Below are 26,944 nucleotides of genomic sequence, written 5' to 3' on the forward strand. Positions count from 1 at the left end.
TGAATAATCCTGCATATCTAATGTTACTTAAAGAAAGTGCTGAATTAGGAGGATGAGTGAAGCATACCTTGTGTTTTGTATGATGTTTAGGTACATAAGGTGAAGATTTGAGGATGGATGATGATGTTATGATGGATTGGTCAGAGAAAGTCGCAAAGAGTTTCCTGACGATGTTTGTTGAGTCTGAGACTGTGCATGATAATGGTTGCAGTCTTGCAAGAAATGACCTATCCTTTTGTGGAGGAAACAGAATGCTTCAGGATTGAATGAGTGTCTTCCTGAACTATCAAGAACAATCCTTCACTGCACGAGAACATAACCAGGCAGCTTGCAGTGGTTACAGGTGACATTTCTTGATCTTGATTTTGATCAAGTGTACTGATATCGAGATGAAGGGAATGTGTGTCTAATGCAATGTCCAAGAGAAGGAGAAGAAGAATGGGAATGTGGGTGATGAGGAGAGGTGAATGAGTTAGGTGAAGAGGCACTGAGTACCTGGACAGGGTCAGAAGTAGGTATAGGTTGCTTATCAGAAATGACTTTGCAGACATCATATATATAATCTGATTTGTGGAATTCAGTGTCACTTGTGACCTGGAAATTGGGAGCACCAAGGAAGGTAGTGAACAAGATATAAGCTATGAGCCTTTTTAACCCATCTGTTAACAGTGAGTCATTAGCAAACCACTGAGTCTTGGAGCTGAGTGATCAATTCTGAGCTCAGAGAGGAAGCAGTGTTTTCTGCCTGGTAAGGATTAGTGTGTGAGCGGACATGCTGTGAGATAGATTTGGAGAGTTTGAGAAGAGAATTGGTGGCTCCAAGCTAGGAATGACCCTGGAAATGATTTCTGAGGTGAGTGGTGAATTATTCAAAGATAGTGAGAGAAGCAAATTTGTCTGATTTCACTAACAGGCCAGTGAGACTCGAAGGTGTGTGATAGATATATGATTTTAAAATAGATATTTGTTCCTTATCAGATGTGGCTGAATGTCAGGTGCATTTCTGCTCAATTCTCTGAATAAACTGATGAACCGTCTCTGTGCCAGCACCAGAAAAATTAGGAAGGTGATGAGATTCGTGTATGAAGGTGATATGAGGAGTAGCAGTGGTTTCAGTAGGAGCAGGTGGCAAGAGGGTGTGGTGGCAGACAGGTGTGGCCACAGGGATGAGTTAGGTGTGGAGAGGAGAGGTGGGAGTGGCAAGGAGAGGAGCACATGGGAGTGGCCAGGAGAGAGAGAGAGAGAGAGAGAGAGAGAGAGAGAGAGAGAGAGAGAGAGAGAGAGAGAGAGAGAGAGAGAGAGAGCATGTGGGTGTATGGTGACTCAGGATTTGAGTGTGGTAAGAACGCCTTGCAACTTACCTGCGATGGGGTGTGACATTCATGTCTCAGTGTGTACTTGATATATGAGAGAGTTGAGAGTTCATGTGTCTTCAATCGCACAGTACTTCTGTCCACCACTTTATTCTAGATTGATTTTTGCTATTCACCCACTGTATTGGATTTGATGTTACTGTCACCCTTGTGTCGATGTGGATGAAAGTGAAAGTGTCTTGCCCATCTGTTGCCACCACTGTTTTAGTTTAGATGAGATACTTGCCCCAGTTGATGGTGCTTGCCTCAGTTGATGAAGAATCCCTGCACACAGAGACTCTCTTTCACCAATTCATTTACCCTATTTCTAATTGTTCATTCAATTTGAAACTCACTCAGCACTTAGCAGAAGAATTGCCCTTGAAGATAAAGTAATCCATATCCACCCAGCCCCCATAGCTTAGTCACTAGAAATTTTCTGGAGTAAAGTATTTTGTTCATGTTAGCCTGTGCTGAGAGAGAAGTGGCAGGCAGGGCTGGAGTGTGTATGTATGTATGTCACCCCCCTCCTCTCCTGCACCCACCCCCTTGGTAGTGCGCTTGTCTTGCATTCCCATGCCTGCCAGTCATAGTTCAGCCACCACACTAGACAGACATATGGTTTGAAGGCAGATAGTTTTGTTTGGAGGAGACTGGGAAGGGATTACAGCTAGATGTGCAAGTTGCTTTAAGGGGATAAGTAAATAATTACCAGCCATACACCCTGGCCTATCTCAGTACCATAGGAGTCTCTGTAGTAGTCTGCCAGGGAGTGTAGTTGATTATGATGCATTCCATATCCAGGGATGTGACTCCTCAGCTGAGTGTGTGTGTAAGCTGAGCTTTGTTACAGTGAGATGTGAATTACCCTCCTATTTGTTTGTGGGTGCTCGTCTGTAGTCGTGTCACTTGTTAGTGTACATGTTTTGTTAAATGCTACTGTGTCAGGCTCCTGGAGGGTGCTTGACCTACAGAGGACTAAAGTGAATAGCTGAGTAGTGAATTTTACTCCCTCTTCAGGCCCTGCCAAAGCCTGCCAACAAGGAGGCTGTAAATAATACTATTTGACTAGAGGTTAAAATATGCAGTTGGACAATGGGAGGATTCAATACGAGGGTGGTAGTTCAGTGGGGCTTTATACCTTGACCATAACATGTGTAGTTGCTCGTTATAATTGTTTCTTTCTAGATGTGAGTGGTGATTCTTACCCAACTTGTGGAGTTGGTTGTAGTTTTTGCATTATTTCCTTGTCTGTGGGTGGGTTAAACAGACTGGTGACCTCATTAGTGTGACCTGGTGTTATGACTAGTTGTTAAAAGGGAGTATGAGTCACATGGGCCCTGTACACCAGTATTTGAACCTTGCACTAAGTCCATGTAGGAGGTGGCTCAGGGAAGCTAGTCCAGTTGCGACAGTTGTCCCAACTAGCTGGAAATTGATCGTAACAATATATATATATATATATATATATATATATATATATATATATATATATATATATATATATATATATATATATATATATATATATAAAGTGTTACGATCATAAATCCTGCTCCTGTCAAAACTGCCTTTATCTCTGTGAGCTTCTCTAAGTCACCAACTACCTAATTTAGTTTGGGGCCCAATTCTGGGTCACAAGGTCCTTCTGGTCTCTTGCACTCTTTCCACAGACAGTCACAACACCAGGTTCTGCCCCTCTTCTCGGCTGCCTGTATCTCAGCTCTGCCCCCCTTAGTCTACCTCCTACATAGGCTGGTGCGGGGTCACAATCACCTCCTCAGGGTCCTTCTCCTTCTGGCCTCCTGTGGTGAATTACACAATAGATTACCAGCCTGTTTCACCTTCTACAGGCAAGGAAGTACCACAATGGCCAAGCCAATCCAACCAGTGAAAAAGAATCGCAAACCATGTTCTAGGAAGGGACATTTATGACAAAGGACACACATCTAAGAGGTTTATAATAATCTGTGAGCAACCTCCCAAGAGACAGGCCGCCCACGCCCACAGACCATTATATTCTTCTGCAGATCAGTGTCATTTACAGCCTCTTGGAAAACTGGCCTCTGCCACCCATGAGCCGGCAGGGCCGAGGAGGAAGTAAACTTCACTACAAAGCAGAGAATTTATAACACTGAGTCCACAGCCCTTAAAAGGAACTGTGAAATCCAGTAGCATTTAACATAAAAATAGTACAGACACAGGAACATGCAGCCTACAGACAAAAAAGAGAGAGCCAGCAAACTCTTTCCAGTAAGCTAGATACTTGAACAAAACCAGGGAGTCAGTGATAATATTTCTATCAAGGTCTAGGGGGGCACAACAACACAGGCAGACTTAGGAAGGCTCCTACCATTTCCCTATATCAGCAGGGGCTACTGCTTCACTAAGCTTATAATGTATGATTAAACTTTAAGCCCTTTAATCTGTATTCCCTCCTCTGTTTCTGTGTCTTGCCTTGCTACTCTTCATGTGTATCTGATCTCTGTGGACGCTGGTCAACCTGACCATGGGAATGAGAGCCAGACACTCTTCCACTCTGCTGGTAAGGGGGGGAGTACAAGAAAGCGGGTGGGATGGTAACATACACATGTACACCTGCCTGCTTGCTTTGCCTCACTTAGCGTGGGTTTACATGAATGGAATGCTTTATCTCTGAAAGTTTTAGTGACTAAGCTATGGGAGCTGGATGAATATTGATCACTTTATCAAGAGCAACTGTTCTACTAAATGCTGGGTGAGACTTAAATTGAATAAACAATGAGAAGCAAGGAAAATTAAGTAAGGAATATAAGAGATGTATATGTTGGTAAATGTTATACTAAGAGCTGCTGATAGGCTGCGCGTCAGAGGCATGTCAAATTCATGTCCCCAGCCTTTCATCTCATTTCTCGCTCTCCTTCCTTTATTCGTTCTTACTTCTTGTTCTTCTTTCTTCATTCATCCTTCTACATTGCTGCATATATATATATATATATATATATATATATATATATATATATATATATATATATATATATATATATATATATATATATATATACATATATATATATATTTAATCCCATGTCTTTCCCACTTCCTCTGTTGGGATACCACAGATGTAAATAAAGACACATGGTGTGGTGCTGCATATGCTGAATATGGAAGTCTAATGGTTTTTTGTGTATTTCAATCAGTGAGTGTTTTGAATATGTACTATTGTGTGTGTGTGTGTGTGTATATATATATATATATATATATATATATATATATATATATATATATATATATATATATATATATATATATATATATATATATATATATATATACGAGTATATATATATATATATATATATACTCGTATATATATATATATATATATATATATATATATATATATATATATATATATATATATATATATATATATATATATATATATATATATATATATGTAATTGATAGTCAAGCCTTCACTCAATATTACAACAAAACCTGTTGAAACTACTGTGGGAACTTTTTTTGACCATCATTCACTCTATGATCTCCCAGCTAACACATTAACACATAAAGCACAGCGAGATATGATTATAAGAAAGTGATGACTTGGCTGTGTTACATGTGACTAGCAGGGAGCAGTGGTGACTGGTGAGTTGGTGTCACTGGGTGTTCCAAGCCAGTGGCTGGCCGTATTTTTGTAGCAAAGACAGACTATTTGCTGCTGTGCAGATTTATGTGCTTCTGAGCTCTTAGCAACTTGGTGAATATTACAAGTGCAGACTGTAAAATAATGGAGATATGACTTGAAAGGCAGCTGGCTGGCGACTGCTGCATGAGTCAGGCAGTTTCGTTTCTTGTGTGTTCCTTGCCACATCAAAACAATAAATGCTTATTTATTCTGGCCACATAAGGTAGAATTGCACGAGTGCATGTATAATGTCCTCATATCTGGTGCTGTGCAGCGGTGAGGTGGTATGGTGCTGCCATGTCTAGAACTGTGTATTTTGTGCTTATATCTGTTATGATGCACCAGTTTAGCTCTGCTACATTTAGTACTGAGCTGCATGTGTAAACAACATGGGTAGGGAGGTGTTGGTGGTGGTGACGGCAACTCATGTCCTTCCCCAGCATTAGTGTTACCCTGCCCCACATTATGGACTTCAATGGCACTTTTTTTTTTTTTCCTTTTTATTATGTAGGAGGGACACTGGCCAAGGGGAAAAAAATCCAGTAAGGAAAAGTGCCCACTGAAATGCCAGTCCCAGAAAAGGGTCCAAAGCGGTAGTCAAAAATTGAAGGATAAGTGTCTTGAAACCTCCCTCTTGAAGGAATTTAAGTCATAGGAAGGTGGAAATACAGAAGCAGGCAGGGAGTTCCAGAGTTTACCAGAGAAAGGGATGAATGATTGAGAATACTGGTTAACTCTTGCGTTAGAGAGGTGGACAGAATAGGGGTGAGAGAAAGAAAGTCTTGTGCAGTGAGGCCACTGGAGGAGGGGAGGCATACAGTTTTTTTTTATTTTTTTATTTATTTATTTTTTTATGTAGGAAGGGTACTGGCCAAGGGCAACAAAAATCTAATAAAAAAAATGCCCACTGAAATGCCAGTCCCATAAAAGGGTCAAAGCAGTGGTCAAAAATTGGTGGATAAGTGTCTTGAAACCTCCCTCTTGAAGGAATTCAAGTCATAGGAAGGTGGAAATACAGAAGCAGGCAGGGAGTTCCAGAGTTTACCAGAGAAAGGAATGAATGATTGAGAATACTGGTTAACTCTTGCATTAGAGAGGTGGACAGAATAGGGGTGAGAGAAAGAAGAAAGTCTTGTGTAGCGAGGCCGCGGAAGGAGGGGAGGCATGCAGTTAGCAAGATCAGAAGAGCAGTTGGCATGAAAATAGCGGTAGAAGACAGCTAGATATGCAACATTGCGGTGGTGAGAGAGAGGCTGAAGACAGTCATTTAGAGGAGAGGAGTTGATGAGACGAAAAGCTTTTGATTCCACCCTGTCTAGAAGAGCAGTATGAGTGGAACCCCCCCAGACATGTGAAGCATACTCCATGCATGGACGGATAAGGCCCTTGTACAGAGTTAGCAGCTGGGGGGGTGAGAAAAACTGGCGGAGATGTCTCAGAACACCTAACTTCATAGAAGCTGTTTTAGCTAGAGATATGTGAAGTTTCCAGTTCAGATTATAAGTAAAGGACAGACCGAGGATGTTCAGTGTAGAAGAGGGGGACATTTGAGTGTCATTGAAGAAGAGGGGATAGTTGTCTGGAAGGTTGTGTCGAGTTGATAGATGGAGGAATTGAGTTTTTGAGGCATTGAACAATACCAAGTTTGCTCTGCCCCAATCAGAAATTTTAGAAAGATCAGAAGTCAGGCGTTCTGTGGCTTCCCTGCATGATAGCAAGATCAGAAGAGCAGTTAGCATGAAAATAGCAGTAGAAGACAGCTAGAGATGCAACATTATGGCGATGAGAGAGAGAGTCTGAAGACAGTCAGTTAGAGGAGAGGAGTTGATGAGACAAAAAGCTTTTGATTCCACCCTGTCTAGAAGAGCAGTATGAGTGGAACCCCCCAGACACGTGAAGCATACTCCATACATGGACAGATAAGGCCCTTGTACAGAGTTAGCAGCTGGGAGGGTGAGAAAAATTGGCGGAGATGTCTCAGAATGCCTAACTTCATAGAAGCTGTTTTAGCTAAAGATGAGATGTGAAGTTGCCAGTTCAGAATATAAGTAAAGGACAGACCAAGGATGTTCAGTGTAGAAGAGGGATACAGTTGAGTGTCATTGAAGAAGAGGGGATAGTTGTCTAGAAGGTTGTGTCGAGTTGGTAGATGGAGGAATTAAGTTTTTGAGGCATTGAACAATACCAAGTTTGCTCTGCCCCAATCAGAAATTTTAGAAAGATCAGAAGTCAAGCGTTCTGTGGCTTCCCTGCATGAAATGTTTACTTCTTGAAGGGTTGGATGTCTATGAAAAGATGTGGAAAAGTGCATGGTGGTATCATCAGTGTAGGAGTGGATAGGACAAGAAATTTGGTTTAGAAGATCATTAATGAATAACAAGAAGAGAGTGGGTGACAGGACAGAACCATGAGGAACACCACTGTTAATAGATTTAGGAGAAAAACAATGACTGTCTATCACAGCAGCAATAGAACGGTCAGGAAGGAAACTTGAGATGAAGTTACAGAGAGAAGGATAGAAGCCGTAGGAGGGTAGTTTGGAAATCAAAGCTTTGTGCCAGACTCTATCAAAAGCTTTTGATATGTCCAAGGCGACACCAAAAGTTTCACCAAAATCTCTAAAAGAGGATGACCAAGACTCAGTAAGGAAAGCCAGATGACCAGTAGAGCGGCCTTGATGGAACCTATACTGGCGATCAGATAGAAGGTTGTGAAGTGATAGATGTTTAAGAATCTCCCTGTTGAGGATAGATTAAAAAAATGTGAGATAGGCAGGAAATTAAAGCAATAGGATGGTAGTTTGAGGGATTAGAACGGTCACCCTTTTTAGGAACAGGCTGAATGTAGGCAAACTTCCAGCAATAAGGAAAGGTAGATGTTGACCGACAGAGCTGAAAGAGTTTGACTAGGCAAGGTGCAAGCACGGAGGCACAGTTTCGGAGAACAATAGGAGGGACCCCATCAGGTCCATAAGCCTTCCGAGGGTTTAGGCCAGCAAGGGCATGGAAAACATCATTGTGAAGAATTTCAATAGGTAGCATGAAGTAGTCAGAGGGTGAAGGAGAGCGAGGAACAAGCCCAGAACTTTCCAAGGTAGAGTTTTTAGCAAAGGTTTGAGCGAAGAGTTCAGGTTTAGAAATAGATGTGATAGCAGTGGTGCCATCTGGTTGAAATAAAGGAGGGAAAGAAGAAGAAGCAAAGTTATTGGAGATATTTTTTGGCTAGATGCCAGAAGTCACGAGGGGAGTTAGATCTTGAAAAGGTTTTGACACTTTCTGTTAATGAAAGAGTTTTTGGCTAGTTGGAGAACAGACTTGGCATGGTTCCAGGCAGAAATATAAAGTGCATGAGATTCTGGTGATGGAAGGCTTAAATACCTTTTGTGGGCCATCTCTCTATCATGTATAGCACGAGAACAAGGTTTAGAAGGTTTAGGTCGAGAAAAAGAGTGAGGAATGTACACCTCCATGCCATACACTTATCACCTCTGTTATGCGCTCTGCACACAAAGACGGATCTCTGACATGGAAGCAGTAGTCATTCCAAGGAAAATCAGCAAAATACTTCCTCAGGTGCCCCCAACTAGCTGAGGCAAAACGCCAGAGGCACCTTTGCTTAGGGGGATCCTGAGGAGGGATTGGAGCGATAGGACAAGATACAGATATGAGATTGTGATCGGAGGAGCCCAACGGAGAAGAAAGGGTGACAGCATAAGCAGAAGGATTTAGAGGTCAGGAAAAGGTCAAGAATGTTGGGCGTATCTCCAAGACAGTCAGGAATATGAGTAGAGTGTTGCACCAATTGCTCTAGGTCAGGGGTGTCAAACTCATTTATCCCAAGGGGCCAGATTTCACCTTCACATTCAATGTGCGGGCCAGATAATCACGTATGACCATAATAATATTAATAATAATAATAATAATAATAATAATAATAATAATAATAATAATAATAACAATAATAATAATAATAATAATAGGTAATTATATAATAATAATAATAATAATAATAATAATAATAATAATAGGTAATATTATAATAATAATAATAATAATAATAATAATAATAATAATAATAATAATAATATATTCTACCTTCACTTGCGTTTGCACACACGTAACCAAAAGATAAACCAGTAAAGAAAAGGAAGCATCATTTACCTTAATTCCTGGTCGTGCTGCTCCCAGAAACTTGGCACCTCTTGGTCTGTACAAGTTCGTCTATGTTTGGCGCCAGAGACTGAGCAATGGCTACTTTCAGTGTTGAGTTGAGGTGTTCATTAGTGAGCCGAGACCTGAGTCCAGACTTGTTCAAGTTCATCAGTGAGAAGAGTTGCTCACAGACATAGGTACTGCCGAACATTGACATAATCTTTGATGCCAAACATTTGATTCGAGGATATCTTGGCCCAACATATTGATAGAATGTACCAATATCAACACTTGAGAACTTTTCCTTCAACGCAGAATTGCACTGAAGATCAATTAGTTCTAACTGAATATCCTCTGGTGTCTCATCAGGATTTGCAGCGAAAGGATTTCGAAAGATCGAGAAATCACTCTCAAGGTTCTTTAAGTCTGCAAATCTTTCTCCAAATTCGTTCAGTAACTTGGAAATCATGTTGCAGTACTTTTCTCTGCTGATAATTCCACGAAACTCAGGTGTGCTTTGCAATGATTTCAGTGTAGGAAAGTGTGCAGCATTATTCGCTGCTAGTTGACGTTCAAAAAGTTTGAGCTTCACCTCAAAAGCACGAATGGACTCATGCATGTCTGTCACCAATTTATTGCGACCTTGCAGTCTTGTATTGAGCAAATTCAAGTGTTCTGTCATATCTACCATGAAGGCTAAATCTTGAAGCCAATCATAGTCTTTCAGTTCCTGGACATTTCTTCCTTTGTTATGCATGAAACTTTGTATTTCACTTCTTAATTCATAAAAGCGCTTCAGCACAATTCCCCGGCTTAACCAACGAACATCAGTGTGATAAGGCAGACCGTGAGAGTGAGTTTCCTCCAATAGGCAGTTGAACTGTCTGTGGTTCAGACCTCGCGCTCGTATAAAGTTTACTGCCTTGACAACAACATCCATAACGTGATCCATCTTTAATATTTTACTGCAAAGCACTTCCCTGTGAATTATGCAATGAACACTGTGAATTTGATGGTCTGAATTCAGGGTGAGTAGTTTTTCTTTTAACTTTGCTGTCACGCCAGCCTTTCTACCAACCATTTGAGATGCTCCATCTGTTGTCAGACTCACAGTTTTCTTCCAGTCAACACCTATCCTATCAAGTGCACCAGTCAAACTCACAAATATATCATCCCCTGTTGTTGTTCCTTTCATTGGTACTAATTCCACAAATTCTTCAGTTACCTGCATATTTTCATCAACACCACGTATGAACACTGCTAGTTGAGCTATGTCAGTAATGTCTGTACTTTCATCGATTGCTACAGAAAATGCTACAAATTTAGCAACTTTTTCTTTGAGCTGACTATTAAGATTTTCTGACAGTTCATTTACTCTTTCTGCAACTGTATTTCTTGAAAGGCTTATGTTTGCAAATGACCTACGTTTTTCAGGGCAAATATCTTCTGCGGCCATCATCATGCATTTCTTTATAAAGTCCCCTTCTGAGAATGGTTTCGATGACACAGCTATTTCCCGTGCAATCCTATAACTTGCCCGTACTGCAGTGTCACTGGCTTCATGAACACGCTGATACACTGACTGCTGCCTTTTGAGAGACTGTTCTAGCGTCTTTACTTTTTCTTCACGAAGTTTTCCACTATACACATCATACTTTGAAGCATGAGTGCTTGTGTAATGTCGCCGAATGTTATATTCTTTTGACACCGCTATAATTTGGTTGCAAATCAAACAAGTTGGTTTTCCATTCACTTCAGCAAAAAAGTAAGATATTTTCCACTTTTCCTGCATCACACGATGTTCTTCAGTAACTGTTCGCTTCTTGGAAATCATGATGAGATGATATGCAGTAAGAGTCACACCAAAATCTGACGCTGTGACGCTCTCGAAGGACAAAGCAGGACTGAAGTCAAAGGCCGATTCTCGGTGAGACGGAGGAATGACGAGTTATGGTCACGTCTAATACATGTATATTACGGAGCAGGGCCCGTACGACTACGTGTATTCTTGTCACCTGTAGTCACTGGCTTTGGAACGCAGTCGACGAGACGAAATGGTCACATGATTTACGTAAAAATATATGAGAATAATTCATTCACTACAAAACACGATAGAAAACTTGAAGCAGATGGTAAAGTTCCTGCTGGTGACATTGTGTTTGCAATCACTTACTTTAATTAAGAAAAATACTTTTAACAATAACACACACACACACACACACAGAGAGAGAGAGAGAGAGAGAGAGAGAGAGAGAGAGAGAGAGAGAGAGAGAGAATGTTGGCGGGTGGCGGCGAGCCGGACACACACACACACACACACACACACACACACACACACACACACTTGACGAGGTTGGGAGTTACTATACCACAGAGGAACATCACCGCCCAAAAAATATAATAGTATCTTTATATCTTTATATAATGACTTTAAAATGCAAAGGGCTGGCTGGCTTAATCATTCCTGTAAAAAGACCAACTGTAAGACTGAAATATGAGACGTGCCGCGGGCCACACATAGTAGTGTGGCGGGCCGCGTGTTTGACACCCCTGCTCTAGGTCGTGGAGGATAGCAAATTTGAAGGCTAGTTCACCTGGATGGTCAGTGAAGGGAGAGGAAAGCCAAAGCTGGTGGTTAACATTTGAAGTCTCCAAGAATGGAGATCTCTGCAAAAGGGAAGAGGGTCAGAATGTGCTCCACTTTAGAAGTTAAGTAGTCAAAGAATTTCTTATAGTCAGAGGGGTTAGGTGAGAGGTATACAGCACAGATAAATTTAGTTTGAGAGTGTCTCTGTAGTTGTAGCCAGATGCTGGAAAACTTGGAAGATTCAAGAGCGTGGGCACAAGAGCAGGTTAAGTCATTGCACACATAAATGCAACATCCAGTTTTGGATTGAAAATGAGGATAGAGAAAGTAGGAGGGAACAGAAAAGGGGCTACTGTCAGTTGCCTCAGACACCTGAGTGTCAGTGAGGAAAACATGAGGTTTAGAAGAGGAGAGGTGGTGTTCTACAGATTGAAAATAAGATCTTAGACCGCGAATGTTGCAGAAATTAATGAAGAAAAAGTTGAGGGGGGGTGTCAAGACACTTAGGGTCGCTGACAGAAAGGCAGTCCGACCTGGGGATATTTATGGTCCCCTCCCCAGATGGTGACTCTGAGGCTGGTGTAGGAGTCGCCATGATAATTTTGAAATTTTTGAGTGAAGGGTGTGTTTGTTATTAAGTGCCTGTAGTTTTGTGTGGAGGAAGAGAGTTGTCTTTAGAGGGCAGGCTGTGACTGCCCCTTTGTGTTGTGAGACACAAAGGGAAAAGTTCAGTGAGGTCACAACTGGGTTTAATGATAAGTTCACAGCACCCCCTGAACAGTGTTTTAGACCTCACTGGGAGTAATTATCATTTCATCAGGTGTCTACTGCCTCCTACATATATGTTGCTGCCCATGCCCACATTAGGATTTTGAGTTCCTTTTGTTACAGTGTGACTTTGAAACACATTGACACCCTACTCTCGCTGTGATTCACTTTAGCAGCAACATGACTGTATGAGGGGGTGTTTAGTGAGTTCTCATCTCAGGATGGGGGAGCAATTCAAATTTGCAAGACACCACTTTGTTCATAGCCAACATGCTCTTGTGCACAGGAGCATTGTCCCATAAGAGAACACCTCAGGGCACTTTCCCTTGGTGTTTCTCAAGTGGAGCCTCCTGAAGTTTCCCCAGTAGATCAGGGTAGTATGGTTTGTTAACGGTGTGACCATGATCCAAGATGTCCATGAGGGGGGTCCTTTCAGTGACCCAGAATAATGTCACCATGACCTACTGGGATGAGTTTGTGACCTTAAATTTTCTTGGTGTTGGAGAGGAGAGGTAGCTTCCATTGCTTAGATTCAACTTTGTTTTCTGGATCAGTGAGGAAGCCATGTTTCATGCTGGATTACAGTTCAGACCACAAATCCTGCCAGATCTTGTAGTAGTTTCATCACCAGTACCACTGTTTGCTCCCATCTTTCTGCAGAAGGAAGTTCTTGTATACCAGTAAAATGTATATTAAGGTGACGACTATAATCCCCTTGACTTGGAGTTCCATTTTGTTAACTCAAGTCTTGTAATCTTCTATTTGAGTTTTGTTGTCAGACTTTGTTTGACTTTGACTTTGTAAGACTTTAATTTTGTTTTTTAAATCTTGCACTTCTTCCTGTGTATACTCCAGGCTTTTGGTCAAATAATTCAACATAGAAGTGAAGCGATTCTTGACTTCATCTGATCAACAACTATGTCCAAGGCAGTATGAAATGCTTGTTCCTGCGAGTGTATCTGAATCCATTGTTGCATTTGTATTTTCTCTACATAGCTGCTTTCAGTGTTAACTTCATGTGATATCCCTTAGAAGTTCTTCTCATCAATCTTGACAACATGAAGTTGAAAACATCATGTGCACAACAGAGACACTGGAGGTTGACCTGGAGTGTGCTGCCTGTACTGCTCAAAAGAGGGTCAACATCTCTGTTGAAGTCATCATTCAGTTCTTGTGCTTGGACATCAGCATTCTTGGGACCCATTGGGCAGACATCTTGGAAAGGTTGAGGTGATCGTGCAAAATGGTAACAACAGATCCATTACTGATCTTCAGTTGAGAAGCAGTGCAATTATCAATGACCATGCCAACATGGCCACAGTTTCCTTAGTGACTGTAGTTGATGGACCACCACTTCAGGGATCATCCTCACAAGAGTCTTGGACATGGTTGAAGAAAGCAGCCCAACGTGTTGACAGTTGAATATGATAGGGCACTGTTCCTTAGTGCTATCCTCAACTTATGAATCAACTGTGGCACTTTTCCTTGAATCATGGAAAGTTTTATCACAGCTCGCTCATCTTCATTCATTTTGCTGGGAGGCTCCACCTTATTCATGAATAAAAAATGTTGGGAGGATGCCAGCTCTTGTTACAACATGTATGAACACATTCCAGCTGTGGCAGGTTCCTATCTCCCCTCCTTTGTTAGGCTGAGAACTCATTGAATACCCTTCGTATATGAGAGAGAGAGAGAGAGAGAGAGAGAGAGAGAGAGAGAGAGAGAGAGAGAGAGAGAGAGAGAATGGAATGTCAAGGATGGAGAATTTTACTTCCTTGGGACACTCAGGAGATCAGGTGTATCAAGTGTCTAAATGAGGAAACAAAGACATGAATAGAGAGAGTTCATTGAGGATGAATGAGGGAAGAATCATGAGGGTATGGAAAAGCAGTAGCATGAGGAAATGAAGATGGGATGTGAGGGAAAGGAAGTTGGGAGTAAGGAGGGTGGCAGGTTTTGGTTAAAAGATGGAAAAGTGGTAAAATTGGCATATCCCCAGCTCTAAATGAATACCTACCCCAGACCATGATTATGCTTTTTCATAAACTTAATGTCATCTGATTTATCACATGTTCAGATCATCTCAGTGTGTGATCCTTCAAGCATTCCACTATTCCACATATTCCTTTCTCTGTTTTTTCTGTACAAAAATTCTTTTATTTATTGGCATATCTTTCTTTCTTATCTTGATAGCTCACAAGCTCTTTTTATGTGACTCCTTTCCACGGTACATATTAGTAAACGTGCTGCATTCCATGCTGTCTGGCATACATCAAAGTCAGAAGAATGAGACTGTTTCTTATGTTCCTTTAAGCTTCCATACTTACACTTCTCTAATTCATAATTTTCTTCAGTGTCTCTATGGCATGTCTGTCTTTCCCTGCTCTCTTGTATCTTTCATTCCATGCCCTCATGTATATGCAGAAGTCTACAAACTACTTAAACTTCACTTCTTCCATTTCCATTGCCATTACAATCAATTAAGGAATTGCATAATTAGGATATTTAGTGTAGCTCATAGTTTTTATTAACTTTGTTGGTTAGCCTGTCTTTTAGAAGTTATTTGTCAGTTATTATATTAAGTATGATAAGACTAGCATACTTGAAACTTGAAAGGATATTGGTCTGTGTTTCTTGGAGGAATGCCATTTCTTATTAATTTTAAATATTTTACTATAAGTCCTGAATCCTTTCACAGGTCCCCAGATGCAAGAATTGGCACAGTCTACATTCTACTATGAACAGTTTCCTGAAGTGATGGGAATGTTGTGGAAGAGGATGTTGCAAGATAATCGTGCAGCTTGGCGTCGCACATACAAGTCTCTCCTCTTGCTCAACTATTTGGTCCGCAATGGGTCGGAGAGAGTAGTCACATCTGCCAGGGAACACATCTATGACTTAAGGACTTTAGAGAATTTCAAGTATATGGATGAACATGGGAAGGATCAAGGGCTTAATATCAGGTGTGGTATTTTAAAGTTTAATGTTTATTTTGCATCTGTCTAGATTTGACTTTTCACTCACTAACACTAAACTGTCTCTTATCCAGCAATGTGTTTAACAGAAATTTGCTGAAAGTGAAGGCTATCAATAATTATATCCATTTATCTGTCTTTTTTGATGCCTCCCTTTCTCTCTGGGAGTCCTTTTCTATGAAGTGACCAGTGTTGAAAAGTCTCTATCTCTCTCTATTTTATTTAAATGCTTCTTTTTTGCTTGTTTAAGCACTTGGCTTAAACAAGTGACCTTGGCTTACTAGTGTATTCCTCTACCCTATCCTACCATCTTCCAAGTGACCATCACATATAAGAACTTTTAGTTTCACTCTCATGCTCATTCTTTGCAAATGCATTGCCCTTCATCCTCTCATGGCAATTCCATCTCAGTGTGTTCTTTTTTGCCATTCTTCCAATTCCTAATTCACACTGCTTGTACAGGTTCTTGTATCACATCTTTTATACACATTACGCTTATCCTTCTCACCTTGCACTCTTGAGTGCTGTGCCCTATTCCATGTCCAAGTCTATACATTATTGCTGGGAAGACAGTGCTATTCTTCAGATCTGTGTACATACACCCACAGATATGTTTTTCCCTTTCATAACCTTTGCAGGTAATCCTATGATGCACCTATCTTTCACAGCCCTCTCTTTTATTTCTCCCTGCATTTCACCATAATTAGCTAACAATGTCCCCTGATACTTAAACTCTGTCACCTTTTGAGATTGACCATATACTTGTTAGTACTCATTAGAGTACTATAGAACTGCAGGGTTTTCTGGGGTGCTTAGTTCTTAGCTATTGATCACCGATTATTTATTGTATCAGGAAGCCCCCCTTCAATTCTTTCTTCATTAACTTCTGCAACATTCACGGTCTTAGATCTAATTTCCAATCTGAAGAACACCACCTCTCCTCTACTAAACCTCATCTTTTTCTCACGAAAGCACAGGTGCCTGTGGTAACTGACATTAGCTCCTTTTCTGTTCCCTCCTACTTTCTCTATCCTCATTTTCAATCCAAAGCTGGATGTTGTGTTTATGTGCACAATGACTTAACCTGTTCTCGTGCCCACGCTCTTGAATCTTCCGAGTTTTCCACCATCTGGCTCTGACTACAGAGTCACTCAAACAAAATTTATTTGTGCTGTATACCTCTCACCTAACTCCTCTGACTATAAGAAATTCTTTGACTACTTAACTTCCAAAGTGGAGCACATTCTGACTCTCTTTCCTTTTGCAGAGATCTCCATTCTTGGAGACTTCAATGTTCATCACCAGCTTTGGCTTTGCTCTTCCTTCACAGACCATCCTGGTGAACTAGCCTTCAACTTTGCTATCCTCCACAACCTAGAGGAATTGTTGCAACACCCTACTCATATTCCTGACTGTCTTGGAGATACGCCCAACATTCTTGATCTTTTCCTGACCTCTAATCCTGCTTATGCTGTTACCCTATCTTCTGTTGGGCTCCGCCGATCACAATTTCATATTAGTATATTGTCTTATCACTCCAATCCCTCCTCAGGATCCCCCTAAGTGGAGGTGCCTCTGGTGTTTTGTCTCTGCTAGTTGGGGAGACCTGGGGAGGTATTTTGCTGATTTTCTTTGGAATGATTACTGCTTCCATGTCAGAGAACTGTCTCTGTGTGCCAAGTGCATAACAGAGGTGATAGTGTCTGGCTTGGAGGCATACATTCCTCACTCTTTTTCTCGACCTAAACCTTAGTTTAACACAGCCTGCTCTCATGCTACACATGATAGAGAGGTGACCCAAAAGAGGTACTTGAGCCTTCCATCATCAGAATTTCATGCACTTTATATTTCTGCTTGGAACCATACCAAGTCTGTTCTGCAACTAGCCAAAAACTCCTTCGTTAATAGAAAATGTCAAAATCTTTCAACATCTAACTTCCCTTGCAACTTCTGGCATCTAGCCAAAAATGTCTCCAATAACATTATTTCTTCTTTCCCCTCCTTTACTTCAACCAGATAGCACCACTGCTATCACATCTACCTCTAAAGCTGAACTCTTCACTCAAACCTTTGCTAAAAACTCTACCTTGAATGATTCAGGGCTTGTTCCTCCCTCTCCTCCACCCTCTGACTACTTCATGCTTCCTATTAAAATTCTTCGTAATGATGTTTTCCATGCCCTCACTGGCCTAAACCCCTGGAAGTCTTATGAACCTGATGGGTTCTCTCCTATTTTTCTCTGAAACTGTACCTCCATGCTTGCACCTTGCCGAGTCAAACTCTTTCAACTCTGTCAATTGAAGGCTGTAAAATCACTTAAGAAGGAAATCCTATATATGTCAGTTGAAGGCTGTAAAATCACTTAAGAAGGAAATCCTATATATACGTAGTAAACACTTCCCTAAGAGATACTGTCCAGGTTAAAAGCATGTTTTGCATTGTACATCACCAAATGAATCATAATGTCCTTTTTAGATAAAACTGAAGGCTGTAAAATCGCTTAAAAAGGAAATCATATATATTCGTACTAAACACTTCTTTAAGAGGTATATATATATACAGTAAAATCCTCTCATCCAGCATTCGAGTATCCGGCAGCTTCAAGTATCCGGCACATTTTTCAAAGAGCCTTAAAATCAATAAAAAATCAATGTGTACTCATAAAATCGATTAAAATTTCCGCACGAGGCATACTTTGTCCCCTCACCACCAGAGCGCACTGCTTCGTGCCACCCACAGCCCACTGCACTGTGTTTACTCAGTGACTCAGTCCCGCATGTGCACTGTTTATCGCCTGACGCCTTCATCATGCCTAAAGTTGTAGAAAAGAGGAAGCGTGTTGTGCTTACACTTAAGCAGCTGATCAGATCAGCTGCCGATTAAGATCAGCTGATCTTTGTTATGGTAAGATGTGTGAGTATAGGGTGGTGATTATGGACATAATTTCACTTTTATTCAAGTATCTGGCAATATTCAAGTATCCGGCATGTCAGCGGTCCCGTTGATGCCGGATAAGAGGGATTTTACTGTATATATATATATATATATATATATATATATATATATATATATATATATATATACCGTATTTGATGGCTCATAAGACGCACGGGCTCATAAGACGCACCCAGTTCTGGCATGTATTGAAATAGAAAAAAACAAAAATTAACAGATTTAGGCTATCGATAGGAAGTCAAGGAATTCAAGCGACATTTGAAGACTCTCACGTGCATTTAGATCACTATTAGATACCAATACTCAGCATTTAAAAGTTTAATTTATGCTAGCAGCTTACTTGTTCTTTTTGGGGTTTTGTTGAGGCTGTGATGGCCGTGACATCACAGCCTGGCGTCCCAAAGGTGTGGTATACAGGTAGTGTTTCAGACTAGATACAGTGGAGCTGGTTGGATTTCTGGAGTCAAATCTTGGTAAGGTTGCGGGCCTTGAAAGCCAGAACGTAATGGTTCGGTTGAGGGTATTGAAAGACAAGATTGTACCAATCCTGCTGACGTGTAAACACAATCTTCTTATTGGTATTTTAGTTGGGGCCATGCAGACTGTGATGTCACAGCCTCTAGTGCCCAAAAGGTGTGGTAAGCAGGGGAGTTTCAGTCTTAATGCGGTTCAGCTGAATGTAAACATTAACTGCACCTAGCTCTTGGCGGCACCATTAACTGAGGGACTACAGTGATAATAAAATTTTTTCATACTTTATTTTTTAGCATCTTTCACATGTAATTCTTATGCAGTATTTTAGTACATTTTCAAAGCCAAAGGATGTGTAAAAGCAGAATGTTAAAAAGATAGGTTCAATTTTAATTGTATGAAAGTGTGGCTATTGTCTTACCTCAATCAGTAACGGCGTCACACTCGGTGTCACCGAGTACGTCACGTCGGAGCGCAACCGACCGCGTTTGTTTTGAAAAACGTGGTGCACCATCTCCACCTTGCCAGAACCTTCTCCACAAATCCAACCAGCTCCATCACATCTAGTCTAATATTATAATTGGATACCTCACCTTTGGGGCATCAAAGGCTGTGACATCACAACCTACACTGCCCCAACAAAACTCCAAGAAGAATTGGTGCATGGTTAAGCAAATTCTTCCTGACTGGTCAAAGTCTATGTGGATTACCAGTAAGTATGAGATACTACACATTGGTACCTTGAAAGAAAGAGCATTTTGTGGCGTACTACCAATCATGACTTTATTTAGTTGTACAAAGACATCTGTGGTTTGAATTTAGAGCCTCTGTTGCCGTAGACTTGTAACCTATTACTGCCTCAAAGTTGGACCTTTGCCTCATTGGACGCAGGCTAATTTACTGACCCTTTTTCTGAGAAAAAAGTAGCGTCTTATGAGCCATCAAATACGGTATATATATATGTATATATGTATATATATATATATATATATATATATATATATATATATATATATATATATATATATATATATATATATATATATATATATATATATATATACACACTAAACACTGTACAGGTTGAAAACTTGTTTTGCATAGTACATCACCAAATGAATCATAATGTCCTTTTCTAAATAAAAAAAAAAAAAAACTGCTCACAAAAAACTGGAAAGACAAATGTGGTGGTGTAAAACACAGTAGACTCATTTTCATATTTTTTTTATTATGTGCTTGTTATTGCTTTGGATCTTTCTTCTCTTCCTCAATCTAATACTTTATTGATCTATTTCAAGTTTATTCCAAAAATGTCCTCCAATACTACTCATACCATCATACCCATGGGGGATGTAGCTAGCAGTAGAGCCTACACATGACTGCAGGCACCATTTTTAAACTTCCCACATGTCAATACTTTTTGGAAATACAGTGCTAAAAGATCAGGTAACTTTCAGAATGGGACAATCTGGGAAAAGTGCAGAAACATCAAGTTTTTCAAAACACTGGATGCTAAAAGATGAGACTTTTGCTGTAACTTGTATTTGTCTTTGTTTAATTACAAATTTTCACTTTTTCAGGGTAAAAGCAAAGGACTTGATTGATTTCATACAGGATGACAACAGATTACGAGAAGAACGTAAAAAGGCCAAGAAAAACAAAGACAAATATGTTGGCGTCTCCTCAGAGTCCATGGGCTTCCGAGGCTCCAGTCACAGTAAGTTGTTGCCACATTTGGAAGTGTTGTTCTTGTCAGTTGCTTGGCATTACATTATTAGAGTAGTTGGCTTGCTCTTCAGAGGTCTGAGGTTTGAACATTGCACAATCGTAATAAAGTTATACATTTCTCATTCCTTATCTGTTTTATATATATATATATATATATATATATATATATATATATATATATATATATATATATATATATATAGACACCTGCCAAAACGATAATTACTCCCAGTGAGGTCTAAAGCACTGTTCAGGGGGTGCTGTGAACTTATCATTAAACCCAGCTGTGACCTCACTGAACGTTTTCCTTTGTGTCTCACAACACAAGGGGGTAGTCACAGCCTGCCCTCTAAAGACAACTCTCTTCCTCCACACAAAACTACAAGCACCTAATAACACACACACCCTTCACTCAAAAAATTTTAAAATCATGGCGACTCCTACACCAGCCTCGGAGTCCCCATCTGGGGAGGGGACCATAAATGTCCCCAGGTCGGACTGCCTTTCCGTCGACGACCTTAAGTGTCTTGACACCCCCCTCAACTCTTTCTTCATTAACTTCTGCAACATTCGCGGTCTAAGATCTAATTTTCAATCTGTAGAACACCACCTCTCCTCTTCTAAACCTCATCTTCTTTTCCTCACTGAAACTCAGGTGTCTGAGGCAACTGACAGTAGCCCCTTTTCTGTTCCCTCCTACTTTCTCTATCCTCATTTTCGATCCAAAGCTGGATGCTGCGTTTATGTGCGCAATGACTTAACCTGCTCTCGTGCCCACGCTCTTGAATCTTCCGAGTTCTCCACCATCTGGCTACGACTACAGAGTCATTCTCATACTAAATTTATCTGTGCTGTATACCTCTCTCCTAACTCCTCTGACTATAAGAAATTCTTTGACTACTTAACTTCCAAAGTGGAGCACATTCTGACCCTCTTCCCTTTTGCAGAGATCTCCATTCTTGGAGACTTCAATGTTCACCACCAGCTTTGGCTTTCCTCTCCCTTCACTGACCATCCTGGTGAACTAGCCTACAACTTTGCTATCCTCCATGACCTAGAGTAATTGGTGCAACACCCTACTCGTATTCCTGACCGTCTTGGAGATACGCCCAACATTCTTGACCTTTTCCTGACCTCTAATCCTTCTGCTTATGCTGTCACCCTTTCTTCTCCGTTGGGCTCCTCCGATCACAATCTCATATCTTTATCTTGTCCTATCACTCCAATCCCTCCTCAGGATCCCCCTAAGCGAAGGTGCCTCTGACCTGAGGAGGTATTTTGCTGATTTTCCTTGGAATGACTACTGCTTCTGTGTCAGAGACCCGTCTTTGTGTGCTGAGCGCATAACAGAGGTGATAGTGTCTGGCATGGGGGCGTACATTCCTCACTCTTTTTCTCGTCCTAAACCTTCTAAACCTTGGTTTAACACAGCTTGTTCTCGTGCTATACATGATAGAGAGGTGGCCCACAAAAGGTACTTAAGCCTTCCTTCACCAGAATCTCACGCACTTTATATTTCTGCCCGGAACCATGCCAAGTCTGTTCTCCAACTAGCCAAAAACTCCTTCATTAACAGAAAATGTCAAAACCTTTCAAGATCTAACTCCCCTCGTGATTTCTGGCATCTAGCCAAAAATATCTCCAATAACTTTGCTTCTTCTTCTTTCCCTCCTCTACTTCAACCAGATGGCACCACTGCTATCACATCTATTTCTAAAGCTGAACTCTTTGCTCAAACCTTTGCTAAAAACTCTACCTTGGACGATTCTGGGCTTGTTCCTCCCTCTCCTCCACCCTCCGACTACTTCATGCCACGTATTAAAATTCTTCGTAATGATGTTTTCCATGCCCTCGCTGGCCTAAACCCTCGGAAGGCTTATGGACCTGACGGGGTCCCTCCTATTGTTCTCCGAAACTGTGCCTCCGTGCTTGCACCTTGCCTAGTCAAACTCTTTCAGCTCTGTCTGTCAACATCTACCTTTCCTTCTTGCTGGAAGTTTGCCTACATTCAACCTGTTCCTAAAAAGGGTGACCGCTCTAATCCCTCAAACTACCGTCCTATTGCTTTAATTTCCTGCTTATCTAAAGTTTTTGAATCTATCCTCAACAGGAAGATTCTTAAACATCTATCACTTCACAACCTTCTATCTGATTGCCAGTATGGGTTCCGTCAAGGCCGCTCTACTGGTGATCTTCTGGCTTTCCTTACTGAGTCTTGGTCATCCTCTTTTAGAGACTTTGGTGAAACTTTTGCTGTTGCCTTGGACATATCAAAAGCCTTTGATAGAGTCTGGCACAAAGCTTTGATTTCCAAACTACCCTCCTACGGTTTCTATCCTTCTCTCTGTAACTTCATCTCTAGTTTCCTTTCTGACCGTTCTATTGCTGCTGTGGTAGACAGTCACTGTTCTTCTCCTAATTCTGTTAACAGTGGTGTTCCTCAGGGTTCTGTCCTGTCACCCACTCTCTTCTTATTATTCATTAATGATCTTCTAAACCAAACTTCTTGTCCTATCCACTCCTATGCTGATGATACCACCCTGCACTTTTCCACGTCTTTTCATAGACGTCCAACCCTTCAGGAGGTAAGCATATCACGCAGGGAAGCCACAGAATGCCTGACTTCTGATCTTTCTAAAATTTCTGATTGGGGCAGAGCAAACTTGGTATTGTTCAATGCCTCAAAAACTCAATTCCTCCATCTATCAACTCAACACAATCTTCCAGACAACTATCCCCTCTTCTTCAATGACACTCAGCTGTCCCCCTCTTCTACACTGAACATCCTCGGTCTGTCCTTTACTTATAATCTGAACTGGAAACTTCACATCTCATCTCTAGCTAAAACAGCTTCTATGAAGTTAGGTGTTCTGAGATGTCTTCGCCAGTTTTTCTCACCCCTCCAGCTGCTAACTCTGTACAAGGGCCTTATCCGTCCATGTATGGAGTATGCTTCACATGTCTGGGGGGGTTCCACTCATACTGCTCTTCTAGACAGGGTGGAATCAAAAGCTTTTCGTCTCATCAACTCCTCTCCTCTAATTGACTGTCTTCAGCCTCTCTCTCACCGCCGCAATGTTGCATATCTAGCTGTCTTCTACCGCTATTTTCATGCCAACTGCTCTTCTGATCTTGCTAACTGCATGCCTCCCCTCCTTCCGCGGCCTCGCTGCACAAGACTTTCTTCTTTCTCTCACCCCTATTCTGTCCACCTCTCTAATGCAAGAGTTAACCAGTATTCTCAATCATTCATCCCTTTCTCTGGTAAACTCTGGAACTCCTTGCCTGCTTCTGTATTTCCATCTTCCTATGACTTGAATTCCTTCAAGAGGGAGGTTTCAAGACACTTATCCACCAATTTTTGACCATGCTTTGAATCTTTTTAGGGACTGGCATTTCAGTGGGCATTTTTTTTATTAGATTTTTGTTGCCCTTGGCCAGTATCCTTCCTACATAAAAAAAAAAAAAAAAAAAAAAAAAAAATATATATATATATATATATATATATATATATATATATATATATATATATATATATATATATATATATATATATATATATATATATATATATATATATATATATATATATATATATATATATATATATATATAGATATTGTAGTTTAGTATAGTTTGACTGGTTTTCCTCTCTCCATCTCGCATGCAACACAGCATGACTATTCATAGTATTGTGGCAAATAAGATAATCTCTATAAGAAAACAAGTTTATAGTACATAGCATATATGTGTTTATTTTTATTGTTTGTGATGCCAGTGATAGGAAGACACAAACCATATGCAATGAAACCACAAAACTTGAGGAGATAATGTGGAAAAGTTGGGATGGTAAGGATTTATGACTCAGCATGAAAGATTGTGAAACTTGGATTCTTTGAGACTTGGGGGGTACTGTAATTATATTTATGTGAAATTTGGTTACCTTGAGGCTTTGGGGTACTATAATTATGTTTGTGGAATAATTTTATTTATGAATTTGTCTACATGAGTTGACATATATTTCAGGTGAGTGGGACAACTGGGGAAACAGCAGAAGAAAAGAAGATTCTGATTTTGGAACTCGATTTGAAGACTCTCCAAACATCAGGTATGTATGGTTATGTGGAGGAATCGGGGCATTCCTAATGGCTGGAAAAAGCTGCTAGGTTCACCAGCTGACAATGTTACTTAAAAAAAAACTTGGTATGCTGGAAAGAAACATTTACATCATTTGTGGGTTATCGAACCAACTCATGAAACAGAAGGAACATTTTTAGACACCATCATCAGGAGAACAACAGATATGGCAAAATGAACTAAAATACTACACATATCTCAGATTTGGGATGTATCATCACCTTTGGATGAATGCTATTTTTGTCTCTATGTAAGATTTGTTTTATTAATTTAAGTTATGCAATAAATATATAAGTTTATAAATCCTGGCATGTATGAAAGAAACAGCCATGTTTTAATGTGAAATCTTATCATGACACTGGAAAAAATTGTCTGTTTACATTGTCTTCCAACATCTTTCCACTTGTCTGTTTTGAGTTGCTACTTGTCTGTTTACATTGTCTCCCAACATCTGCTCTGAGTTCTTTGGAAATACAACCTGTCCTTTCACACTCTGGTTCTTCCTTCATGATATGTTTGTGTAATCAACCACAGCATATGTGTAGACTGGGATTTCACAATAGCACTGTAAACTAGTATCTCCTGCCTCAAATCAATAATTTTTTTTGTTTGTTTTGGAGAAGGTGGCATATCTGATATTAGCTGGTCCTTTTTTGTCTTGGCTTTGGCTGTGAAAATATCCCCACAGGATGGGTAATACTTGTTAGGTTCTTTTTGGGACTGCCAGATAAAATCTTTGTCCCTGTAGAAACTAGTGGAAAAATGGTTTCAAACTAAATACATAGCAGGAGACTAGAAATAAACATGAAAACACTGAGGGCTTTGTTACGGATACTTAGCTTATGATTATTCTGTAGATTGTGTATCACCAAATCACATGATACTGTCAGCATGAATACTTCAGATTAATGTTCTATAGCATTTAGGCAAAGTACATCAAGATGTATCACAAGAGGGATTTTAGAATATGTCTTCAGAGAACTGTGGGAGGATGTACCGAGTCATACGTTAAAACAGCCAGCAGTTGCTGCCAACTCAGGTGATTCTGAATGTCCCAATTTTGAACTAAAATTTTGACACTAAAAAATTGTGCAGGTTTTTCTTTTGGAAATATGATCTCAGTTCTTATCTGTGTGTGTGTGTGTGTGTGTGTGTGTTTACCTAGTTGTAATTTACAGGGCCTGAGCTACAGTTATGTGGTACTGTCTCCATATCTACACGTCCAGTTTTTCCTTAAAGTTGTGCACACTTGTTGCCGATACTTTGTTTTCTGATACTACTTCCTCACTTAGTTTGTTCCAGATTTTTTCTGATACTACTTCCTCACTTAGTTTGTTCCAGACTTCTGTATTTCTCTATGGGAAACTATATTTTTTTTATGTTGTTCAAGCATCTCTCTTTTTTTAGTTTTTTGCTGTGGCCTTGTGTATATCTGGTATTTTCTACTTCCCTTAGTAGTAGTTTCTTCCACTCTGTTCCACAATTTATAAATCAGTATTAAATCTCCCCATTCACTTCTTTGTTCCAATGTTGGCAGGTTCATTTCATTTAACCTTTCTTCATATGTTAATTCTTCCAGTTCTGGAACCATCTTTTTTGCCATCCTTTGTATCCTTTCTAGTTTTTTATGTGTTTCTTCTTGTGGGGAGGCCACACTGATTCAGCATATTCCAGCTTTGGTTGAATCATAGTGGTAATTATCTTTCTCATCATATCTTTACCCATGTAGTGGATGCTGTTTCAATATTTCTCACTATTCTATATCTTTTCTACATGCTTCTCTGACTGTTGACTATTCTTTATTATCACTCCTGGATCTTTCTAACTCCATCTAGGAACACAATGCGTAGAGGCCAGAAATGGCAGATAGGATACTAGGATTCATTTTTAGGAGTGTTAAAAGTAGAAGGCCGGAAGTAATATTAAAGTTATACTTGGCGCTGGTCAGACCTCATCTAGACTACCCACATTACAGGAAAGATATAGGTCTATTAGAATCAGTACAGAGGAGAATGACTAAAAGAATACAGGGGGATGAGGAGTATTCCTTACAAGGCGAGATTGAAGTTGTTAAATTTACATTCTTTAGAGAGATGTAGGTTAAGAGGGGACCTGATAGAAGTCTTTAAGTGGTATAAGGGTTATAA

General features: G+C 40.3%; 1 protein-coding gene across 4 annotated transcripts in view; it reads left to right on the forward strand.

The window, feature by feature from the left end:
- The window catches only part of LOC135099776 (clathrin interactor 1-like), a 173,493-nt gene that overhangs the window by 31,845 nt on the left and 114,704 nt on the right, over positions 1–26,944 (forward strand). For all 4 annotated transcript variants that reach the window (XM_064002298.1, XM_064002297.1, XM_064002296.1 and 1 more), the window contains exons 3-5: positions 15,230–15,494; positions 20,513–20,649; positions 24,687–24,768. In XM_064002298.1, coding sequence (XP_063858368.1) covers positions 15,230–15,494; positions 20,513–20,649; positions 24,687–24,768 — 484 coding nt within the window. The remainder of the gene's footprint in view (positions 1–15,229; positions 15,495–20,512; positions 20,650–24,686; positions 24,769–26,944) is intronic.

The sequence above is a fragment of the Scylla paramamosain genome, chromosome 4, assembly GCF_035594125.1.
Source record: "Scylla paramamosain isolate STU-SP2022 chromosome 4, ASM3559412v1, whole genome shotgun sequence".
NCBI classification, from domain to species: domain Eukaryota; kingdom Metazoa; phylum Arthropoda; class Malacostraca; order Decapoda; family Portunidae; genus Scylla; species Scylla paramamosain.